The sequence below is a fragment of the Callithrix jacchus genome, chromosome 12 (assembly GCF_049354715.1).
Source record: "Callithrix jacchus isolate 240 chromosome 12, calJac240_pri, whole genome shotgun sequence".
Lineage (NCBI taxonomy): Eukaryota > Metazoa > Chordata > Mammalia > Primates > Cebidae > Callithrix > Callithrix jacchus.
In genome coordinates, this window is record NC_133513.1 from 30,920,582 (window position 1) to 30,938,182 (window position 17,601).

Genomic DNA, 17,601 nt, shown 5'->3' on the forward strand with positions numbered 1-17,601 from the left:
GAATGAATGACACTTGGGTCACCAGGACACCCTTCCAATCTCCACTCCTACATCTCTTTCTTAGCAACCATCTCCCCACCCTACCTCCTCTTTTCACGCTCTTCTTGGTGACTTCTGTTCACATCTCACCCCTTCTGTCCTTCCCCCACGGCCCTACCTCCATATTCCCCTTGTTACTTATCTCCAAGTTCTTCCCCAGCCTTCCAGCCTGATTCACCCTTTTCTCTTCTGGCCAGCGTATCATGGGCTCCCAGCTCTCCCCCAGGCTGCAGTATTTTGGGCAGGCGCTGAGCGGGGGTCAGGACCTCACCCAGGATGGACTAGTGGACCTGGTGGTGGGGGCCCGGGGCCAGGTGCTCCTGCTCAGGTAGCAACTCCCCAACTTCCCACTCTTGCCCGCTGTGTCCGATTTACTGGTGCTGCCCACTGCCCCCACCGCAGCCTCGTTCTCCTCCCAGAAGCCTGTCCTACCCCCTGCCCTTTCCTGCCCCTCAGGAGTCTGCCGGTGCTAAAAGTAGGGGTGGCCATGAGATTCAGCCCTGTGGAGGTGGCCAAGGCTGTGTACCAGTGCTGGGAAGAGGGGCCCAGCACCCTGGAAGCGGGGGATGCCAACGTCTGTCTCACCATCCACAAAAGCACATTCGACCAGCTAGGTGCGTTTCCCCAGTAAAGGGGGCCCTGGCCCCTCATTCTATTAGGAGCCCCAATGCCGTTCTGAGATGGGATGGGCCCAGAAATCCAATCTCACCTCCACATCCACTCACCACCTGTGCCAGAAACCTGGCTCATTCTCTTCCCTCCTCCTCACACCTGGGCCTGTGGGTCCATCTCCAGGGCTGACCTAAAGTCCAACCAGTTCTCTCCCAGGCCTCAGCCACTGCCTTCCCCCAGCCCCCAATTCTCTCCCACCAACACCAGAGTCATGACATGAAGCAGTCCCCACAGCTATTCTTGCACCCTCCCACCCACTTTCCACAGAGGAACTAGAGTCAGCTGGTCCTAAAATGCAAATCTGGGTTCCTCACTCCCCTGTGTAACCCCACCTTGCATTTACAAAGACCCCAGTCCTTCCCTCTGATCCCCTCTCTGACTTGGCCTCCTGGCCTCTCTGGCCTCGTGGCATGCCACTCCCCTCACTAGGCACGCTTTTCATAAATGTGCCAGCCTTGCTCTCCTTTCTGGTATTAGGCCCTGTTCTCATGGTCCCATACGGTCTCCCCACTCCTCACCTGGCTCCTGCTCGTCCTCCGGATGGCTGCTTAGCCATGGTCCATCCAGGAGGCAGCCTAGCCAGGTCCAGCGAGTGTGCTCTCCTTAGAACCACAGGAGAGCCTTCCCTCGCACGGATCACGCTGTGACATCACCACCCATGTGCTTGGCTTCTTTCTTAGATTGTGAGGTTCATGAGAGCAGGGGCCATATCTAGCTTGCTAGCTAATCTACCAGATCTATTACATCTTTAAATCTATCATCTATCTACCAATCTATCACCTATTATCTATTATTTATCTATCTAATCTATCACCTGTCTAATCTATCATCTATCTACCAGTCTATCACCTATTTATTATCTATCATTTATCTATCTAATCTATCATCTATCTAATCTATCATCTACCAATCTGTATCACCTATCTAGTATCTATCTATCTAATCACCTATCTAATCTATCATCTACCTACCAGTCTATCACCTATTATCCATCATCTCTCTATCCATCTATCACCTATTATCTATCATCTATCTAATCACCTATCTAATCTATCATCTATCAATCTATCACCTATTATCTGTCATCTGCCTAATCTATCACCCATTCAATCTACCAAATCTACCATCTATCTACCTAATCTATCACCTATGTAACCTATCCTCTATTTATCTATTATCCATCCATCCACCATCCATCCACCCATCCATCCACCCATCATCTGTCTATCCATCTATCTTCTCCGCACGTATCCCCAGCATGTGGTACAGTTGATGGCCCGTAGAACTGTCTGGCAAAGATGTATTGCATGAACAAATAAATCAAAACAGAGCATTCTGGGTTATTCCTGCCTTTTCATTTTCCCCTTCTCCTGCACTTCAGGTGACATCCAAAGCTCCATTGGGTATGAGCTGGCACTGGACCCAGGCCGTCTGACTTCTCGTGCCATTTTTGATGGACCAAGAACCAAACTTTGACTCGAAGAAAAACCCTGGGACTGCGGGTTCACTGTGAAACCCTGAAGCTGCTTTTGCCAGTGAGGACTTTGGGTTCTGGGAAAGGGGAGGGAGGTGCAGCACAAGGCTGGCCTGGAGCAGCCCAGTTCTCCACTGAGTGAGGTGGGAAATGTTTGGATGGTGGGGCTGGAGAGAGGAAAGTTGCAGCAGGAGGACCTGGCTCCACGGCTTGGATGGGCACTGTCAGGGCAGAGGGAGTGGATGCAGTGGAGGAGGCCTTGTGGTGGAGCATGGAGAGGGCAGGGGGTTCTTGAAGCCTGTTCTCCTTTAGGATTGCGTGGAGGATGTAGTGAGCCCCATCATTCTGCACCTCAACTTCTCCTTGCTGAGAGAGCCCATCCCCTCCCCCAAGAACCTTAGCCCCGTGCTGGCTGTGGGCTCACAAGTCCTCTTCACTTCCTCTGTGAGTCTTCCGATGAAGCCCCAGGGATGTGCTGACCTCATAGTGTCTCCATGTGCTTACAAGCCTACTGTAGCTCCCAATCACCCACCAACCACATCTGTCCAGAGACCTGGCTCCATCCTCTCCCCTCCTCCTCACACCCAGGCCTGGGGGTTCTGACTCCAGGACTGGCCTGAAGTCTACCCAGTTCTCTTCCTGGCCCCAGCTGCTGCCTTTCCCACGCCCCCCAATTCTCTCCCAGAGTCGTGAGATGAAGTGGTTCCCATATCTATTCTTGCACCCTCCCACACATTTTCCACGGAGGAGCAGGAGTCAGTCATTCTAAAATGCACATCTGGGCTCTTCACTCCCCTGTGGAACCTCCCTTGCATTTACAAAGACCTCAGTCCTTCCTTCTGATGCCCTCTCTGACTTGGCCTCCTGGCCTCTCTGGCTTCATGGAATCCCACTCCCCATCACTAGACACACTTTCATAAATGCACCAGCCTTGCTCTACCTTCTGGTCTTAGGCCCTGTTCCCACCTCCACCCACGTCCCCAGGCCCTGCACACATCCCAGGCGATTCCCACTTTTCCCCAGCACAGACTCATTCATCCCCAGATCCCTCCCAAGTTTTCTCATTCCCACCTCTGTGCCTTTGTCCCTGTTTTGCTTCTCATTTGGAAAACACTGCCTTCTGCCTTCTCTGCCCCTCTGTCCTCTGAAGCTCCAGCGTCACCTCCCTCTCTTCTGAAGACCACACTCATCGGCTGCCACCCCTTTCCTGGTCCCTGTTAAATCAAGGTGGTGCCACAGCAGATGCCACACGGCTATTATCATAACCATCTGCATCTACTTTTGAGGCTGTCTTGGAACTGTAGTTTCCTTGAGCATAGGAATCATGGGGAATTCCTGTCATTTCCACCTTCCCCCAGCCCTCACCCAACCCAGAACCTGCCCAATTACTGGCACTTAAGAATGTTTGTGGAATAATTGTTCCAGGATGAGCTGGAAGTGACTCAACTGAACTTTATGTCCCTTGAAGCCAAGGATCTTGTTTTATCTTTCTCATATGCCAACCTCCAAACCGCACTTCCGCCCCTCATTGGTGTCCAGCAAAGTCCTGGGGGCGGCGACTTAGTAATGCTCAATGTTGGTGGGTGTTTCTAACGAGGGGCTTGGAGAAAGACTAAGACGTAAGATGGGAACAGAATATACTGTTTTGCTGCAGCTCCCCTTTGAGAAGAACTGTGGGCAAGATGACCTCTGTGAAGGGGACCTGGGTATCACCCTCAGCTTCTCAGGGTGAGCTGTAACACCTTTCATATCCAGACACTTGAGCTTCCAAGTCCCCAGCCCTCCTGGGATGAGAAGTGCTTGTGCTGCTCTCTGGCTGTCTTTCTAACAAAGTCATGTTGCCTGGGATGTTATCAGCCCAGAGCCCTGGAGTTCCCAGTGTCCTGCCCTGCCCTTTCCAGTTCCCGCCCATTTCCAGTGGAGTCCCACTCCCAGCCTTGTCCTTCCCCCTTAGCCTGCAGACTCTGACTGTGGGGCAGTCCCTGGAGCTCAACATGATCGTGACTGTGTGGAACGCGGGTGAGGATTCCTATGGGACTGTGGTCAGCCTCTACTACCCAGCTGGGCTGTCCCACCGACGTGTGTCCAGAGCCCAGGTAACAATTGCTGCGGGCTCTAGTGGGAGGGGGCCTCTCTCCTGCCCTGCAGACCTGGGAGTTATAGAATGTTCTTTAAAATTCTGTAATATGCTTTCTCTCTCTCTCTCTCTCTCTCTCTCTCTCTCTCTCTCACACACACACACACACACACACACAGACAAAGTGCATAAAACATATGTACAGTTTAATGAATAATATTAAACAAACCATAGAGTTAACATCCAGGTCAAGAAATAAATCACGGCTAGCATTCCCAGTATCTTCTCCCCATGTGCCTTTCCCCATCACAGATCCACTCTCTCCCCAGAAGTCATCATTATTCTGACTTTGTGGTCATGATGTCCTTGTATTTCCCTCTCCTTCTCTCCATCCATCCCTCCTTCCTTCCCCTCCTCCCTCCCTTCGTTCCCTCCCTCCCTCTCTCTCTTTTTGAGACAGAGTCTTACTCTGTCATCCAGGCTGGAATGCAGTGGCACAATGACCATTCACTGCAGCCTACACCTCCTGGGCTCAAGCAATCCTCCCACCTCAGCCTCCTGAGTAGCTGGGACTACAGGTGCATGCTACCACCCCCAGCTAATTTATTATTTTTTATTTTATTTACTTATTTATTTATTTTTTAGAGACAGGGTTTCACCATGCTTCCCAGGCTGGTCTCAAACTCCTGGCTCAAGTAATCTTCCTACCTCAGCCTCCCAAAGTGCTAAGATTAAAGGCATGAGCCACTGTGCCTGACCATATTGTTTCTGTGTGTGGGTCTTGTTTAAAAAACACTTTCAGGTTATAAAAATAGCTCCCTGTATTATTTTCCAAATGCATCATCATTTTGCTTTTTCACATTTAAGTCTTTAATCCAGTTGGAATTTATTTTAATTTATGGAGTGAGGTAGGGATCCAATTTCTTTTTCTTCTTTCTTCATTCTCCTCCTCTTCCTCTTGTTCTTTATTTTTCTTCTTATTCTTTTTTTTCTCGGTATGAGTTCATTTTCCTGGCATTGATGGAGATTGATTGAAAAATCTGTCCTTGGCCAGGTGTGGTGGCTAACGACTGTAATCCTAGCATTTTGGGAGGCCAAGGTGGGTGGATCATCTGAGGTTAGGGGTTTGAGACCAGCCTGGCCAACATGGTGAAACCCCATCTCTACTAAAAATACAAAAATATTAGGTAGGTTTGGTGGCAGGTGCCTGTAATCCCAGCCACTCGAGAGGCTGAGGCAGAATTGCTTGAACCTGGGAGGTGGAGGTTGCAGTGAACCAAGATCACACCATTGCACTCTAGCCTGGGTGACGAGTTAGATTCCATTTCAAAAAAAGAAAAATAAAAGAAAAAGTCTGTCCTTTTCCCTACTACTCTGCGTCACCACCACTGCTGCATATCAAGCCCACACATACATGTGGGTAACTTTTTAAAATTCATTCAACTCCTCTAGAAGCAGCCCCATCCATGTGCCCTGCGCCTGGCATGTGAAGCAGTGCCCACTGAGAATGAGGGCCTGAGGAGCAGCCACTGCAGCATCAACCATCCCATCTTTCATGAGGGCTCTAATGTCAGTGCCTCCCTTAAAGTCCCCTTCACTGTCCTCCTCCCTTGTCCCAATCTGTCCCTCACTCCCCATGGCCTTCTTTTTATCTTCATTCCTTCCTCCTTCTTCCCTCAGGGCACCTTCATAGTCACATTTGATGTCTCCTACACGGCCACTGTAGGAAACAGGATGCTGATGAGGGCCAGTGCAAGCAGGTGGGTCCAGGCCAGGGGTCCCCCACCCTCCATCTCATGCCCCGGCTAGACATCCCTCTCCTGGATTCCTTCCTATTGGTCCCCCCTCTCTTTCTCCAGTGAGAACAATAAGGCTTCAAGCAGCAAGGCCACCTTCCAGCTGGAGCTCCCAGTGAAGTACGTGGTCTACACCATGATCAGCAGGTGCCCAGTCCCTGGCCCTTCCCTTGGCCCTCTGGCCTTCCTCTATGTCTGGCACCTCCCTCTGAGTCCCAGGCTGTTCTTCCAATGACATACATGTAAGCTCTCCTGTTTCGGGACGGCTTTGTGGGTGAAAAGCCATATATAATGATGTTTATGCTGCATTAAGATGTTTCTGGGCCGGGCGCTGTGGCTCATGCCTGTAATCACAGCACTTTGGAAGGCCAAGGCAGGTGGATCACCTGAGGTCAGGAATTCCAGACCAGCCTGGCCAACAGGGTGAAGCCTCGTCTCTACTAAAAATACGAAATTAATTAGCTGGGAGTGGTGGCACATGCCTGTAACCCCAGCTACTTGGGAGGCTGAGGGAGGAGAATCACTTGAATCTGGGAGGCGGAGGTTGCGGTGAGCCAAGATTACACCACTGCACCCCAGCCTGTGTGACAGAGCAAGACTGTCTAAAAAAAAAAAAAATAGCTGGGCGTGGTGGCACATGCCTGTAATCCCAGCTATTTAGGAGGCTGAGGCAGTAGAATCTCTTGAATCAGGAGGCAGAGGCTGCATTGAGCTGAGATTGCGCCACTGCACCCCAGCCTGGGCAACAGAGCGAGGTTCAGTCTCAAAAAAAAAAGTTTCTGTCAAAGATGGACCCACATTTTATGACAATGGTCTCCTAAAATTGTACGTGAGCTGAAAAATTCCTATCACCTAGTGATGTCATAGCAGTTGTAACATTATAGTGCAACTCATTGCCGTTTTTAAAATGTCTAGACACACAAATACTTTCCATTGTGTTACAATTGCCTGCAATATCCAGTACAGTAACATGCTGCACAGGTTTGTAGGACAGGAGCAATAATAGGCTACACCGTATCACCGAGCTGTGCAGTAGGCTTTGCTACCTAGGTTTGCAAACTATAAGGTTTCACAATGATGAAATTGCCTAAGGCCAGGTGTGGGACTCACACCTGTTATCCTTGTACTTTGGGAGGCCAAGGCAGGAAGATCACCTGAGGTCAGGAGTTCAAGGCCAGCCTGGCCAACATGGTGAAACCCTGTCTCTTCCAAAAATACAAGAATTGGCTGGGCGCAGTGGCACGTGCTTATAATCCCAGCTACGGGGGAGGCTGAGGGAGGAGAATTGTTTGAACTCGGGAGGCAGAGATAGTGTTGAGCCGAGATTGCGCCATTACATTCCAGCTCTGGGTGACAGAGCAAGACTCTGTCAAAAAAAAAAAAAAAAAAAAAAAAAAAAAAGGAAGGAAGGAAGGGAGAGGAGAGAGAGAGAGAGAAATTGCCTAATGATGAATTTCTTGGAATGTATCCTTGGTGTATTTGTAACCTAATAATATATACATAGCTCTTGCTGCTTCTCTCAAATTGACTTGCTGGTGGGACACACACTTTGCCACCGTGGAGCCTTTCTCCCTCTCCCTCCAAAAGGAGAGCTGTTTCTATTTCTTTTTTTTTTTAAACATGAAACAAATCCTGTCCTTTGTACTAAGTGTGAATGTGCTAAGGCAAAGCTGCTAGATGGAGATCAAGGCTTTTCTGAGCACCCTGAAATGGGGAGCTTGTGCCCAACAGGATATGGTCTGTCACCACACAGAGGAAAGGAAAGGTCAAGTTTCTATAAAACTCAGAGTGGGGCAGAGGTGTGAGAAACTGTTGGGAAGGTCTCTAAGAGCCCAACTGAGGCAGCACAGGAAGGGCGAGTGTAGGGCTGACAGCGAGAGGGTTCTTTGCAGAAAGGTTCGCGGTTCAGGGGCAGGCCAGGCTGGATGCAGAGTGAGGCATCCCACACACTGTGGCTGAAAGCCTGTAATACTGTCATGGGACAGAGTTTGCTACTTCTGCTTTTGTTTGTTTTGAGATGGAGTCTCACTCTGTCGCCTAGGCTGGAGGGCAGTGGTGCAATCTGGGCTCACTGCAGCCTCCACCCGCCAGGTTCAAGCAATTTTCCTGCCTCAGTCTCCCGAGTTGCTGGATTACAGGCATGTACAACCGCGCCTGGATAATTTTTGTAATTTTAATAGAGACGGGATTTCACCATGTTGGCAAGGCTGGTCTTGAACTCCTAACCTCATGTGATCCACCTGCCTCGGCCTCCCAAAGTGCTGTGATTACAGGCGTGAGCCACCATGCCTGACCGCTGTTGCTTCTGCTGTATGAAGTTGTTAGGGGAATGAGGGAGGGAGATCAAGGAGTATCATTCTCCTTTCAAGCCACATGTAAGTTTCCCTTTCTATCCATGGGAAAATACTTACAGTAAGAGCTTAGAGTTATATATACCCATGCCAGGCATCGTTTCATGTTGCTGTTGTCTTACGGTGGTTTTCTTGCATTGTCATAAGCACTTTATATGTATTTACATTTATTTGATTCTCCCAATAATTAAATTGTTATCCCCATTTTCACTGACAAAGACATCAAGAAGTGAAATACGTTGCCTCTGTCAATCTCCAAGTAAGCAACAGAACCAGGAATCAGACCCAGACGGTTTGGCTGCAGAGTCCGCGCCCACAGCCGTACATGGCATGCCCCTCTGAAGACTGGTGAAAGCTGGGTGGTTTACTTAGATCTGAAAACAGGCTTAGGCTGCACATGGTAGCTCATGCCTGTAATCCCAGAACTTTGGGAGGCCGAGTGCTGGGATTACAGGCATGAGTGGGAGGAGTGCTTGAGCCTAGGAGTTTGAGAGCAGCCTGGGCATCATAGTAAGACCTCATCTCCAACAAAAAATAAATAAAAGTGAAAATAAAATTAAATTTAAAAAATGAAAAGAGGTTTAGAACTAGATTTTAAGGTGAGAAAACAGAAGCATAGAGAGAAGGGTTTGGGGTAGGGGGCACAGAGCACAGCCAGCATACTTAGGGAAAATAAACCCTAAGATTTATGGAGGACTTCCTGTATGTTGGGCACTGCCAAGCCCTGGTCACAACTCTACTACAGGGAGATGCTATGGTTGGCATCCCTATTTTAAAGAGGGAAAAGCTACAGGCTCCAGAGACGTGAAGTGGCTTGCCTCGGTGACTCAGCTAGGAAGTGGCAGACCTGAGACGTGAACGCAGGCGGTTTGACATGGGAGCCCGTGTTCTTCGTCATCGGGCTGATGGTGGGTAGAGTGCAGGGGCCGAGTTTCTGTACGGCTGGTCTGGCTGTTGCATGCGAGGTGCAGGCTTCCCTCGGTTGGTCTGCTTGCTTTTGCCCTTTTTCTTTTTTGAGACGGTCTCACTCTGTCGCCCAGGCTGGAAGGCAGTGGTGTGGTCACAGCTCACTGCAGCCTCGACCTCCCAGGCTCACGAAATCTCCTGCCTCATCCTCCTGAGTAGCTGGGACCACAGGTGTGTACCATCATGTGCAGCTAATTTTTACTTTTTAAAATTTTTTACAGAGATGAGGTTTCTCTATGTTGTCCAGGCCAGTCTTGAACTCCTGAGCTCAAGCGATCCTAACTCTCTAAGTGTTGGGATTACAGGCGTGAGTCACCTCGCCTGGCCAGCTTGCTCATTTCTAGTAAAACTTTAGATGTTAAGTGGTGAGAGAGCAGGGAGTACGGCTTAACTGGAATCCCCAGTGCCAACACGCAGCCTGTGTTTGCTGAAGGATGGTTAGACAGATAGACCCCACCTGCCGCCTGGAACACTGATGTCCCTTCCACAGGCTTGTGTGTCCTGACACAGAACAGATTAATCTATGTTCTTCATTCCCACCATGAAGGGGCTCTCACTCAATGTCTTCCTGAGTGACCCAGCTCTCATTCCTAGAGTTCCCTTAGGCGAGCTTGTTCTGGTGCAGTCTCTGTAAGCATTACCAGAGGCCAACCACTACCTATTAGAGAAAGGAACGCAAACGCCTTTGCTCCATGGGAAAATGTTTGAACATTAGAAAGGGTGAGGCTTAAGTTGGGCCTTTAAATGTAAATTTCCAAAGGGAGAGAGAGTAAGAATGTTCCAAGAAGAGCTTGAGCAAAGTCACGAGGCTATGAAAGAGCCAGTGGTGTGCAGGGCAGAGCTAGCAGTGGTGTGCAGGGCAGAGCTAGCAGATCTGGGTGATTCGAGGGACTTCGGAGGGAGGGGAGCTGAAGCCGAGGTGGCAGAGGGTATGTGGGACCATCTTTCATTTATTTAGTTTGAATAGGGACTGGGTCTCACTATGTTGCCTTAGCTGGTCTAGAACTCCTAGGCTCAGGCGATCTTCCTGCCCTGGCCTCCCAAAGTGCTGGGATTACAGGCATGAGCCCCCACCAATAGGTGGGACTATCCTTATTTCCCTGCGACATCTGCCCGGCCCAACAGAGCTCTCTGCAGTAGGACAGGGCACAACTGGGGACAGTTTCAGGGCTGTTTTTCACCAACAGGCTCTCTCTCTCCAGGCAGGAAGAATCCACCAAATACTTGAACTTTTCAACCTTCAATGAGAAGAAAATGAAAGAGGTGGAGCATCGATACCACGTGAGAGCCTAGGGAGTATGCACGTCTGCCTTCCACAGTGTGGAGACAGCTGGGAGTTGGTGGAGAAGATGGAGAGGCGCCTCAGAGTAGGGCCAGGAGGGAAGTGGGACTTGGGAGGCTCCAGGGACCACAATAGCCCTCTGCCTTTATTTCCTGCACGTGAAAAACCTCAGCCAGCGAGGTCTGGCCATCAGCGTTAACTTCTGGGCTCCTGTCCTGCTGAACGGTGTGGCTGTGTGGGATGTGGTCGTGGAGGCCCCAGCCCAGGTACGCGCCCGCCTCTCCTCTATCTCCAGACTGGCACCCCACAGCAGTGCACTCCCTCCTACCAGGGACATGTCGCTCATTCTGTGGCTAAGTGCTTCTCTCTCTCCCCAGATTCTCCCCTGTGTATCAGAGAGAAAACTTCCCCAGCATTCTGACTTCCTGACCCAGATTTCCAGAAGTCCCATGCTGGTGAGAAGGGCCCTGAACCCCCATTGTAAGATCAGCCCCCACCGGGGTATCCCGGGAAATGTACTGCTATAACTGTCATCCTGGAAAATGTCCTATAACTGTTCATCTGTCCCCCACCCCAAACCTGACCATATTTTTTCCTATGGTTCCTTCCTCAGTGAAGAACCCCTCAGCTTCACCCCTCTTCTGCCCCCAGGACTGCTCCATTGCTGGCTGCCTGTGGTTCCGCTGCGATGTCCCCTCCTTCAGCGTCCAGGAGGAGCTGGACTTCACCCTGAAGGGCAACCTCAGCTTTGGCTGGGTCCGCCAGGTGTGTGGGTGCAATGGCAGAGCCCCTGCCCCGGACTCAGGCGGGACCTGGCGTGTCTGTGCCCATCTGCAAGCCAGGCTGTCCCCGGAGCTCTGAGCCTCCCCAGAGCCAGTTCCACAGGTTTCTCCAACCCCTTTGCAGATGTCGAGGAAGAAGGTATCAGTCGTGAGTGTGGCTGAAATTACATTCGACACATCGGTGTACTCCCAGCTTCCGATACAGGAGGCATTTATGAGCACTCAGGTAGAGACTGTGTGGGGGCAGTGGCCAGGCTGAAAAGAGGGCGACTGGGGCTCCATCTGTTGTGCTGGATGGGGGTTTGTAAGCCTGGGGGAGGAGGATGAAGGTCTCTGGGCAGGACAGCTGTCCCTAAGGGCATGGATGCTGCTGCATCTCACCCCTTGGAGCAGGGACTAGGGGAGGAAGGGGAGGAGAGGAGGGAAATAAATGTTGGGGAACCTGGGAGGCATCTGGGATGGCAGGAGGCCGGGTGCTCTCTGATCTCTAAATCAGGTGGAGACCGTACTAGAAGAATACGAGGACTACAGTGCCATCCCCCTCATCATGGGCAGCTCTGTGGGGGGTCTGCTGCTGCTGGCGCTCATCACAGCCGCACTGTACATGAGTGTTTAATCCCGCTCTTTTTTTTTCCTTTTGTTGAGATGGAGTTTCCACTTGTTGCCCATGCTGGAGTGCAGTGGTGCAATCTCAGCTCACTGCAACCTCTGCCTCTCGGGTTCAAGTGATTCTCCTGCCTCAGCCTCCTGAGTAGCTGGGATTACAGGCGTCCACCACGATGCCCAGCTAGTTTTTTGTATTATTAGTAGCTACAGGGTTTCACCATGTTGGCCAGGCTGGTCTCGAACATCTATCCTCAGGTGATTCACCTGCCTCGGCCTCCCAAAGTGCTGGGATTACAGGCATGAACCAACTCGTCTGGGCTTATCCCACTCTTGACACCACCAGAGTCCAACCCAAGCCCTCCTACAGATAGGGTGGTATAGTGAGAACTCAGGTACTGTGGAGGCAGGCAGGCCTGGACACACATTTTGGCTCTATCATGTACTCACTGTTTAATGTTAGGCAAGTTGCACCAAATCTCTTGATCTGTTTCTCTCTCTCTCTCTTTTTTTTTTGTCTCAGTCACCCAGGCTAGAGTGCAGTGGTGCAATCTTGGCTCACTGCAATCTACACCTCCTGGGTTCAAGAGATTCTCATGCCTCAGCCTCCCAAGTAGCTGGGACTACAGGCACACACCATCCTATACAGCTGGTTTTTGCATTTTTAGTAGAGACAGGGTTTCACCATGTTGGCCAGGCTGGTCTCAAACTTCTCACCTCATGTGACCCACCTACCTTGGCCTCCCAATGTGCTGGGATTACAGGTGTGAGCCACTGCATCCGGCCGTTTCTCATTTTTGAAATGATAATATCATAGAGTGGCTGCTTATATTGTAGAGTGGCTGAAGTGAGACAGAGAGGCCAGGGCATGTGCACAGAGCAGCCTGCATCTATGCTGTCCTGCTACGGTCATCTGTGTATCTACTGTGTTCGGGGTCAGCAGATACTTGATGTATGATAACTGTTGTTCACATAAATGTTCTCGCACACAAACATGTTAGCTTAGTTGTCGTCTCCTCCTCTCTCTCAGCTTCTTCTTACTCCCAATTTTCTTCCCTGCCCTCTTCCCCAGCTTTTCTTTCTTTCTTTTTTTTTGGTATGGAGTCTTGCTCTGTCGCCCACGCTGGAGTGCAATGGCACAATCTCGGCTCACTGCAACCTCCACCTCCTGGGTTTAAGCAATTCTGCCTCAGCCTCCTGAGTAGCTGGGATTACAGGCGTGTGGCACCACACTGGGCTAATTTTTGTATTTTTAGTAGAGACGGGGTTTCACCATGTTGGCCAGGCTAGTCTCGAACTCCTGACATCAGGCGATCCACCTGCCTCAGCTTCCCAAAGTGCTGGGATTATAGGTATGAGCCACCATGCCCAGCCTTACCCAGCTTTTCTAATTTACTTTCCCTGATAGCTTGGCTTCTTCAAATGCCACTACAAGGAAACCCAAATGTGGCTTTGTCCTAATAATCCACTTTTCTGTTCATCTCTACCCCTGTGAGCTGGTCTTCCTTGCACCCATAAATCAACTTACATGGAAACAACTTCTGCATAGATCTGCACTGGCCTGAGCAACCTACCAGGTGCTAAGCACCTTCTCAGAGAGATAGAGATTCTAATATTTTTACATGTCTGTCCACCATTTTCAGCGATGACCCACTTTTTACAGAAGCAGGCACGGTACCGACATAAAATTTTATATGTATAAGAAATATCACATGAAATGAGGATGTTTATAGAACGCTTTCCTTGCATGGGAGAGTTCTAACCCAAGGACCTGAGTGACAGTCTGGGAATAGTTGGGGAAACCTATGTGTAAGCATTGAAAAAGTTCTCTCACTTTCTATGGCAACGGATGCCTGAGGTCGTCTTTTCTTTTTCTGTTTTGTTTTGTTTTTTTTTCTGAGACGGAGTTTTGCTCTTGCACCCAGGCTGGAGTGCAATGGTGCGATCTCGGCTCACCGTAACCTCTGCCTTCTGGGTTCAGGCAATTCTCCTGCCTCAGCTTCCTGAGTAGCTGGGATTATAGGCACGCACCACCATGCCCAGCTAATTTTTTGTATTTTTAGTAGAGACGGGGTTTCACCATGTTGACCAGGATGGTCTCAATCTTGACCTCGTGATCCACCCGCCTCGGCCTCCCAAAGTGCTGGGATTACAGGCTTGAGCCACTGCGCCTGGCCTGTTTTTCTGGTTTTTTTTGAGACGGAGTCTTGCTCTGTCACCCAGGCTGGAGTGCAGCAGGGCAATCTTGGCTCACTGCAACCTCCGCCTCCAGAGTTCAAGTGATTCTCCTCTTCTCAGCCTCCTGAGTAGTTGGGACTACAGGCACATGCCACCAGACCAGGCTAATTTTTGTATTTTTAGTAGAGATGGGGTTTCACCATATTGGTCAGACTTGTCTTGAATTCCTGACCTTGTGATCTGCCTGCCTCGGCCTCCCAAAGTGTTCGGATTACAGGTGTGAGCCACCATGTTCAGCGCAGTCATCTTTTCTTAATGGGGCTGACAGGTGTATCGGGGAGAGGGTCAAAGAGTGTGTGTGTGTGTGTGCAGGAAGTAAAAATTGCCTTGCTGAGAGATCCTTTGTGTCAGTGCTAATTTTTCTTTGCAGCACTGAGCATCTGTTTCCAACATGAAATGTTCAGAGCTCATCTGAACTCCTGTCCCCCTTGAATGGGGTACCCAGAAGCCAGGAGAGCCAGGCTAGGAGCATGTGATTTCCTAAATGGAAGCCCCATTAAGAAAGGTCATAGAGAATGACCAAAAGATTCCAAATCCAGTATTAGGTCCCCAGGCCACACACACAGGACTGTGGAGCCTGTGTCTGAAATCCAGATAGCTGGGATTCAGAGAACCAGTGGCTCAGGTGTCAGGCAAGAAGTGGACTTCAGGATCTGCAGCCCTGGGCTCCCAGGAGAACTCTGCCAGACTGCCTGAACTTGGACAAGTCATTTAATCCCCGAGAATCTCAGGTCCTCCTTTGGAGAAGGGGAACCAAAATTATACCCTGCTCCCAGAGTTACTGTGGGGATTCAGTGTATAGGGAAGCCCATTACAGCCTAGAGCCCTAATTATTAATAGGTGTGTGTGAGAGAGAGGACTCATTATTACTAGGTGAGAGAGACAGAGCTGGGATCACCTACCTGTGCATGGGGGAGGAACACCCCTGTATCAGCGACGTGGGAAAAACACGTGGAGCGCCCACCGAGCTGTGTGCATGCGTGGAACAGGAGCGCTTACTGTACTCGGTGCCTCTGCCAGCGCTCCCCGCGGCCCGCCCTCCCCACAGAGCCGCGGACTTGAAGCTTCACACCTTTATTGCACCCGTGGGCGTCAGGGGCCTCAGGAGCTTTCGTAACCAGTGGGCAGAGGGTTGACGTGGGAATTGTGGAACAGAGTGTGGTTGCCGTCCCCCCAGGGGAAGCGCTGCGGAGAAAGCGGAAGAGGGAGGGCGCGTAAGCGCCCTGAGTCCGGCTCCGCCCCTCCCGCGCCCTCCCCCGTCCCAGTGCGCCCGTCCCTCGCCTCTACCCACGCGCCAGTCCCGCGCCCCCCGCGCGCCCGTCCCGCGTACCTTAGTGCGGATGCGGAGGTGGGGGTAAGCAATGAACTCGGGGCGCGGGCGGTGGCCTGAATGGAGATAGGCGTTGAGGGTGCAGAGGGCCACGCTCGGCAGCGCCAGCACGAAGGTCAGCAGGCGCCAGGTGCGAGCTGCGGGCGGAGCGAAGTGAATGCGGCGGGCCTGGGGGGGCGGGCCCGGGAACAGGTGGGCAGGGTCGGGGAGCCCCGGCATCCGCCCGCTCCCCACTCACCTCCTGTCCCTCCGTGGCCTTCTTTGGCAGCGCTGGCCAAGCCCCGGCTCAGGGGCCTCAGCGGCAAAGCCATGGCGGTGTGGGGAGCCGGGAACCAGTACTGTCCTGGCTCTCCTTCCTGGGGCCTGGGGTCTCCTCCCGTCTCTGGCCAATCACCTGTTGAGTGTGGAGTACAGGCGGCTATTTTTAGGGGTTTCTATATTTAAAATGGGGCCTGACTGGCTTGAGGGTGTCTCCAGACAGCTGTTGTCCTGTGCCTCTTATTTTGGCAAGGGGGCATTTAAAGTACAATGCCATTCTTTTTATATAGTTGCAGGGAAAATATTTTGTTCCCTATTCTATGCCTCGTGGCTGGCACACAGCCTTTAATAAATATTTGTAGAATGAATAAAATTGTCTTTTTGGGTCTCAGTTTTTTCAGCTGTAAAATGTATAATAATTCATACCTTAAAAGAATTTTTAAATAATAGAGACGGGGATCTCACTGTGTTGTCCAGGGTGGTCTGGAACTCTTGGGCTCATGTGATCCTCCCACCTCAGCCTCCCACAGTGCTGGGATTATAGGCATGAGCCACCACGACCGGCCCTTAAATGATTTTTATGAAGTTTATGTAAGGTAGGAATGTGTCAACCTAGATTTTGGCAGGTAATACTCGTTCAGTTTATGTAGTCACAGTTCTTTGTAAAGAACAGAACTCACTCTCACTAATTTTAAAAGATAATTGAGCATCTCAGGTAGCTCACTATGTCTAGTATGGCCAGAGAGGCCTATAGTCTGCACAGTCAGAAACAGGTCATTCTGTTGACCAGCTGCAGTGACACCCCCACAGCTCACACTGCTGGACCCTCAATGCCGAAAACTTCATTAATGCTGCCCTGGAAAGCCAGAGTCTTCCACCCTCATCCCCATGAAACCTATATCCTGGGTCACTCTCCTCTGAGTCATGTGATTGCACCCACTGGCAACCCCTAGGTGCCCAAGCTGCAGGAGGGGCTGGGAAACTGAGCTCTGGATTCTGCCTTAGGGAGGCAGGACTTGTAGGGAAAATCCCCAGGTCTAGGATGAATATTCAAAAGACTGAGCAGCCACAAGCCTGACAGGTGTCTACTGCAAAGTGCATTCTCTCGATCTGAAAACTATGACTGCTTGGAGAAAGTGAGCCTAGAAAGGGCCGGTATGAGCCCTCTATCAAAGCAGGTCATGAGAAAGCCACAAGACCAGGCAAGGATGACATGTGCCTGTTCTGCCCTCAGCACCCGGCATGGACCTTGGCATGAAGTAGGTGTTCTAAAAATAAGTATGTAATGAATGCTTGAATGTTGTTCCTTTGGTTAACCCTATAGCAATGCCTTTTCAGAATTATAATCCAATAGGTACTTCCAGGTTTTATCAAGGGTTTATGTATCTAGTATGAACTTAATATACAAAAGAAAAATGAATTATGGAGGCATATAATCTGAATTTAATTTATATAAGAAAAACAAGGAAGGTACATTTTCAAGAAGGGTCCCTATACCTGTTTCTCCGCGGCAATAAACTGAACACTAGGTTCCACCCAACTTTTTTTTTTTTTTTTTTTTTTTTTTTTAAGATGGAGTTTCGCTCTTGTTACCCAGGCTGGAGTGCAACCTCCGCCTCCTGGGTTCAGGCAATTCTCCTGCCTCAGCCTCCCAAGTAGGTTCCACCCAACTTTAAGCTGCTGCTTCTACTTTTAAAAAAACTAACCTCCTTGAGCAGTCAATTGTTATACAG

General features: G+C 50.4%; 2 protein-coding genes across 2 annotated transcripts in view; one reads left to right on the top strand and one right to left on the bottom strand.

Annotated features, from left to right (window-relative positions):
* Positions 1-12,200, top strand: part of ITGAD (integrin subunit alpha D) — a 36,485-nt gene extending 24,285 nt beyond the window's left edge. Inside the window, 16 exon segments of the mRNA XM_078346849.1 lie at positions 237-367; positions 496-653; positions 2,093-2,164; positions 2,167-2,246; positions 2,498-2,629; positions 3,840-3,913; positions 4,140-4,281; positions 5,715-5,831; positions 5,943-6,022; positions 6,122-6,205; positions 10,578-10,653; positions 10,813-10,923; positions 11,035-11,112; positions 11,309-11,422; positions 11,564-11,665; positions 11,936-12,200. Of these exon segments, the coding sequence (XP_078202975.1) occupies positions 237-367; positions 496-653; positions 2,093-2,164; positions 2,167-2,246; positions 2,498-2,629; positions 3,840-3,913; positions 4,140-4,281; positions 5,715-5,831; positions 5,943-6,022; positions 6,122-6,205; positions 10,578-10,653; positions 10,813-10,923; positions 11,035-11,112; positions 11,309-11,422; positions 11,564-11,665; positions 11,936-12,055 (1,671 nt within the window). The 3' untranslated portion in view covers positions 12,056-12,200.
* Positions 12,201-15,338: 3,138 nt separating this feature from the next.
* On the bottom strand, positions 15,339-15,955 carry COX6A2 (cytochrome c oxidase subunit 6A2). The gene is made up of 3 exons (XM_008987561.3): positions 15,849-15,955; positions 15,611-15,747; positions 15,339-15,465 (listed from the first exon to the last, which is right to left on the bottom strand). The coding sequence occupies exons 1-3, from the start codon at positions 15,919-15,921 to the stop codon at positions 15,382-15,384; spliced, it is 294 nt and encodes a 97-aa protein (XP_008985809.1). The 5' UTR covers positions 15,922-15,955; the 3' UTR covers positions 15,339-15,381.
* Positions 15,956-17,601: the final 1,646 nt, after the last annotated feature.